At 32.0% G+C, this 6,000-nt stretch overlaps 1 protein-coding gene across 2 annotated transcripts in view; it reads right to left on the bottom strand.

Annotated features, from left to right (window-relative positions):
- Window positions 1–209: 209 nt before the first annotated feature.
- The window catches only part of ATP11B (ATPase phospholipid transporting 11B (putative)), a 114,609-nt gene continuing 108,818 nt past the window's right edge, over window positions 210–6,000 (bottom strand). For both annotated transcript variants that reach the window (XM_032875437.1, XM_032875436.1), the window contains one exon: window positions 210–3,833. Coding sequence is in view for 1 of the 2 variants with exons in the window: in XM_032875436.1 (XP_032731327.1) it covers window positions 3,752–3,833 (82 nt within the window). In the remaining variant the exon portion in view is untranslated. The remainder of the gene's footprint in view (window positions 3,834–6,000) is intronic.

Here is a 6,000-nt window from a genome sequence, read left to right as displayed (position 1 = left end):
TTAGGAGCTGTACTGATCTATAAAATCCGGGTAAACCAAAAACTTACAGATTTTTGACGGTGGAGTCAGTGAATGGCGTAATAGCATTCCTGTACCATATGGAGGGTAAATGTAATACAATTCCATCAAAAAAGTTTTTAGCAATGTTAGCTGTGACAAGCAGAGAGAGGCTTAAAATGCTTAAAGAATGAAAATGAAAAAAAAAACACTTTTAATTTTGTAGGAAAATTTTTATTCAATAAATATAATTTCATAAACTTTAAAAAATTACTGAGAGCTATACAATAAGTAACTACACTTACTGACAATGCAGAGAAATTTTAAAGGATTTTATTAGACAGCCACAGTGTCTGAGGTCCTCGATTTTAAACCAAGTGTTGCTACAGTATTTCCAGCTACTAATTCCCCATAAAAATCTAACAATCACCATTAATACAAACATAACATTAGTTGTGATCTATTTTTTTTTGTAGGAAAATCATTCAAGTGTTCTCACATAAACAGCACTTTAATAATGTTCTATTTTTATGAAAATAGATGACTCATTTCAAGATAGAAATAAAAATGTCTCAGAAGCGGGACCAAAATTAATAAAACATGTTTTACATAACTCTTTGGTGGTTTGTTTTATGAATACCTCCTTATATCCTACTTCAATGGGATCTTTACAGGAAAACACAAGCATAGATGATTTTCCCTGCCCCCAATAACTTCTAAGAGTAGCATATTTAAAATGTTTTTGGCATTAACTGTAAATTTTTTTAGTGGCTTTGACTTGTGCCTATCAGATAGGAGTCTCAAGCTTCCCACACAAGCCCAATTCCACAATTCACAGTCTTACAGCAGGAATGGCCTGGTCTGAGTAAAGGAATTTCCTGATGCGGTGATTTGCCTCAGTTTAATCTCCTACTCAGGACAGTGCCAGAGTTTGGATTAGGTCTGGGAAACCTGTGGACATCATGGAGATTGAGACCCAAGGAGGAAGGTAGTTAAGAGAGATTCAAACTGTAAATTCTCCCCTTCTTTCTTCTCAACTCCATGGCAAGCCTAGTAGCTGTAGTTCTCCTGGCCCATACTATAATCCTCCTAAGGTGAACCTACTGCTTGCTAACGCTGAGGCAGGGTACTGAGTTATCTTTTAAAGCAGCTGATGGGCAATTTCGAAAACCATCTTGGTGCTTGCTACTATCCTCAGGGCTACAGCCTTCAGACTAGGTAGGCAAAGGTAAGAAAGTGAGGCAAATAGATTTGAGACCATCAATTAGTAAAAATACACGTAGCATCTTACTCTGGTTTTGGCAGGTTTAAGAGTTAAGTTAATTCCCAACATCATACTTTCCGAAGAATTTTAAAGAAATATGCAAAGGGGACTTTTTTTGTGATTACTGGCTAAATAATAAGTTTTAAAATATGAGTATTAGCACTAGAAAACTACTTAAAGCTTATAGACAATAGTTACTTTCTTAAATAAACTGAAGAAAGCTCTTTTAACTTTCCTTTAAAAAGAGGTTTTCAACAGAGTAAGATGAGCGTATCAGTACATGCCATCTACTTTTTTTTGACATAAAGTTCTTAAATAACTTTAAATAGTCAATGCAGACAATTACATCAATCCCACTGTCAGCACCATATAGACTGGCTGACCTCCACTGCTGCAGTTGGTCAGAGACTGCTTGATGGTTTTGTGGTCCTTCTCTAGTGTCAGTAGTCAATTTGGTCAATGGCAAATAAACACTGTAAACTGTTAAGGAAGATGTAATGCAGGACTATTACATGTCATTTTGTTATATAAATATTTTATAAGACATTCTAAGAAAAAACAAATTCTGAGTTATCTTCCACTAAACTACCCTAACTGAATATTTTCTGCAATATTTTCCTCTTCTGGAACATGAATTGGTAAATGTATACAATGTACAGTGTATAATCCCTTTAATGTATTGCCAGAATCATAGTATATTCTTATATTCAATTCTGGAATATCTAAGTTAAAGAAGGGCTATTAATGAACATTAATATTTAAGCCGAAATTCATAATCTAATATCCTTGCATTATTGAAACAAACGTTATGTTAGCAAGAAAATAAAACTTAAAAAGTTTATCAGCAAATAAGGTAAATTCTTAATTCTTGACTCTACCATTCTTTCCCTACCAGCCCAATTCCAGAAGTCTTATATTCATGAGATGGGAAAGAGGTGGAAGGTTGAAGAATAAATCTACAGAAAGGAATTATTATATTCTCAAGAGAAAATTTTAGAAAACCTTATTTAACCATTTCCATACAATTTATATGTATATGTACACAATCATATACTTAGAGCTTGGTAAGCTCTTTAGCCAATAATCATTTCCAAATTTTAAAATGACATTACTTTTTACCAAAACAAATGACAACATTGATCATATGATAAACTCAGGATGGCAATTAAGTACTGAAATACAGCAATATGTACCTGATTAATCATTCTTAGCATTTTAATTTATGTTGCCATTACCCCTTGATTTAGAATTTTAAACTTTGTTTCATTTACATCCTCTAGGCATGCCTGAAAATATACCTTGTAATGGGACACTGGACAGATTTCACTTTACTGTGGTAGTCTACTGTAACTTAGATAACATATACTAACCTAAAACTAACAGGATTCTTACATGAAATCCTTTATTCTGAATGCTAGCTTACTGAAAGGCAAGAGCAATTCTAAATTAGACACAGAAAGAGGCTCTTATCTTTTTAATTACCCTAATATTTTGATTTATATGATTAAAAATATTTGCAATATTTAAATACTGTCCAAACTTGTTTTTTATTGATATAGTTGAACTTTACAACAGTGTCATAAAATACTATAAACAGAGCTTTCAGATAGAGAGGACAAAAAAGGCAAATTTAAATATATTAACCAGATTAAAGCATGCAAAAGATCCAGTGATAAACACATTAAATAATAATATGCTAATGGTATATAATTTACCCACTATAGGTTCTTTGTATTCCATTACAAAAATATTAGTAAACATCAACTTGAAATTTGGTGAATGGACTTGATTCCTGATTTATATATATAATATACCCTTTGCATGAATATACTTAACTTTACTGGTTGTGTTATAGTATTTAGAGAAGTTTGGTTTTGGTATATATTTACTACCCACAATGCAGTAAATAATGATGGGAAATGCATTCTCCTAATTTGCTCTGTGAACTTAGAAAGCACTAAAGAATTAACAACATGGGTCACCGAGGGACCAAAATTCCTTTCTATTCACATTAACTTTTCGCATGAAAAGTTTCAAATATAACTCTAATAAAAAAATAGAGTTTTCAAGGCAAACTTTTCAGCATAATTTACAGAAGCAGATTTGAATAGAAGTCTCGATAACCAAACTAATACTAAAAAATACAATTAGCTAGGAATTACCTCCCTTTTCTACCTTGATATTAAAATATAGTGGCCTTAGCAAGAGGCTGAAATGCCATTAGGAGTCCCATAAGCATGAGGGACAACCCAAAGAGATAGAAAATGTCTCTTTCACAAATTCTAACATGTTCAGATTTAAATGAAAGGGGTTGAAAGGGGGTTATGTTAATGCTTTTTATTTGTTTTCCATTATAACTCTGAGTGGGTATGAAATACTTGAGAAATTTTAGAAAGTAATTCTGCAGAACTAGTGTGGCCATTACCAGGATGATCACACTGAATTTTAGGAAAGGAGTTGAAATGGTTCCCACAAAGTACTACTGCCCCTTTAACAAGTAGATGAGTCCATTGTGGAGAGAGTCAAGATGCTCCTGTCGTTGGTATAGAAAGGGTCCGATGCACTCCAAGATCTAAAGTAACAATAAGAGAAAAGTTTGGCTCACCAGTACCTATGTTTTAAGTGAGACAAAAATTTACTCTAAAACTAAGGATCAAAAATGCAATTTGAATATTAAAATAATCACGTATTGATTCATTTTTAAGAGCTAGGAGAAGTTCTCATACTAGCCTTGAATGACCAGTCTATTTATATAATACAAAAACTTGGAAAAAATAATGCTCTAGTCATTATATAAAATGTTAGCCAAAATTCAGACATTCATTAGCATTAAAACAATTTCTGTAAGTAGTAAAGCAGGAGATGCTCTTAAAATCTTAACAATACAATAAAAAATAAGTATGTTATAAGAGTTATGCACAACCAGTTTTACTGAAAAGCAACTGGGCTATATTTTGACATTACAGAAGCAAACATACATTCCACTTACCAAAAGCTTTAGAATGAAATGGTAATATGTTCATATCATATTACACTATTTCTTTTCAGCTATAAATTCTATCCTAAAGATTTTAGCATAATTAGCTTGAATGCAGTAAATGGTTTATTCAATAGGTATCAAAGACAGCTGAGACTCAGTAGGGTTTTCACTTAACTGAGAACAAATAAACCTTCAATGGTCTGGAAAATTTAACTACTGTCTGAATAATAAGGCCTATAAGCAATTAATTACATAACGCTTTATTTGCAGCTCTAGTAACTTAAGCTAAAATAACTCAAGGCCAGAAATAGCCTTCCATGCTTACAAGAGCCTAACCCATTTCAAGGACAGTTATCAGGATTTCCAAGTCAAAGGTGGCTTTTCTTAAAGGACTAAAAGTACTAAACAATAAATACATTTTATGTAACTTTTTCCAGGGCTTCCATTTTCCTAAACAAAGACGTTAGAGGAAGAGACTAGCATTTAAAATGACTTAAATTCACTCATCAAATATCCACTGTTTCCTTGAGGTTCTGTATATAGTTTAAGTTTAAATCAATTAAGCAAGCACAGTGATAATGAAGTTTGGAACCTAGAAATTTTACAAAGTTGGCAAAGAGGAACACAAATAAGCTACAACTATACTGGTAGTTCACAAATTCTCTAATTTTATTAGTTTCCAGAAAACCTTAAACGCTGCAGTTTAAGAAAGGGCCTGTTCACTACTGTCTCTCTTTAGTACCTAGAACAGCAACTGGTACATAGCAGGCAGTATTTATAAAATAAATGAATGAAATGAGTCTATGAACATTTCTTAAAAGTATTTATCCAAGAAAAAGTATGCTTAGATAGATATGACAAAACGTAACTCCCAACACCCTAATTATCAGGAGTCAAGTTTCCATTCCCAAATTGCCAATATTTTATATTAGTTTTTCCTCTTTTCCAACAATTGCTTACACAGGAGAATTTTATTAGTTAACGTTTCTTTTTATCTTTCAAAGCATGCATGTGCATTCATATGTTAAATGTCATATTTGACTGAACATTAAATATGGACCTACATATTAACTATTAAGTCCTTTCAATTTAGAAAATAGGTTTGATTAGGATAAAGTAATTGTTGGTAAAATGCATAAAGAAAATCATTTATTGCTTAAGTACAGCCTTTAGTGTACGACATGGCATATCCTTCATATAGCATCATTATACTACACTTGAAACAAAGCCTGCAATATGGCATATTCCTTTGAAAACATCAATTAATAAAATGTAACAATTTTTGTGCCTGGATGGTAAAAGTTTTTAATCAGTGGAATAATGTGCATATGAAAGCCCTAGTTGTATTTCTCAAGTGATGTTTATTACCTCTTAGGTTTAATAGGTTAATAGAACAAATATCCAAAGGCTTCTACATCTTGTAACAGAAGTATTAGTCTTGCTTCACCTTTTAAGTTAGACATGAAATAGAAATGTAGAACAAAGGCTGTTCCAAAATCAAAACAGAAATGCCAAAAGTCTTTCACTAATACAAATATATGTAAAAAAACAAAACTCTACATATCAAAATGACTTTCAAATTTTAAAGATAATGTTAATGGATATATGGCAATTTCCATATAGTCCTTGGAAAAGCACCAAGTGGTTTTTCATAATGTATGATTTTTATCCACTAGGAAAAAACTGAACAGATCTTAAAAGACTTTTTAAATTATTCACTTGAGGAAAAAAGGAGGATAACAACAGTACTAACCAATAA

This window comes from Lontra canadensis, unplaced genomic scaffold (assembly GCF_010015895.1).
Source record: "Lontra canadensis isolate GAN:19392208 unplaced genomic scaffold, GSC_riverotter_1.0 scaffold56, whole genome shotgun sequence".
In the NCBI taxonomy this organism is placed as follows: domain Eukaryota; kingdom Metazoa; phylum Chordata; class Mammalia; order Carnivora; family Mustelidae; genus Lontra; species Lontra canadensis.
Note: the sequence above shows the minus strand (reverse complement) of the source record. Positions and strands in the feature narration are given on the sequence as shown.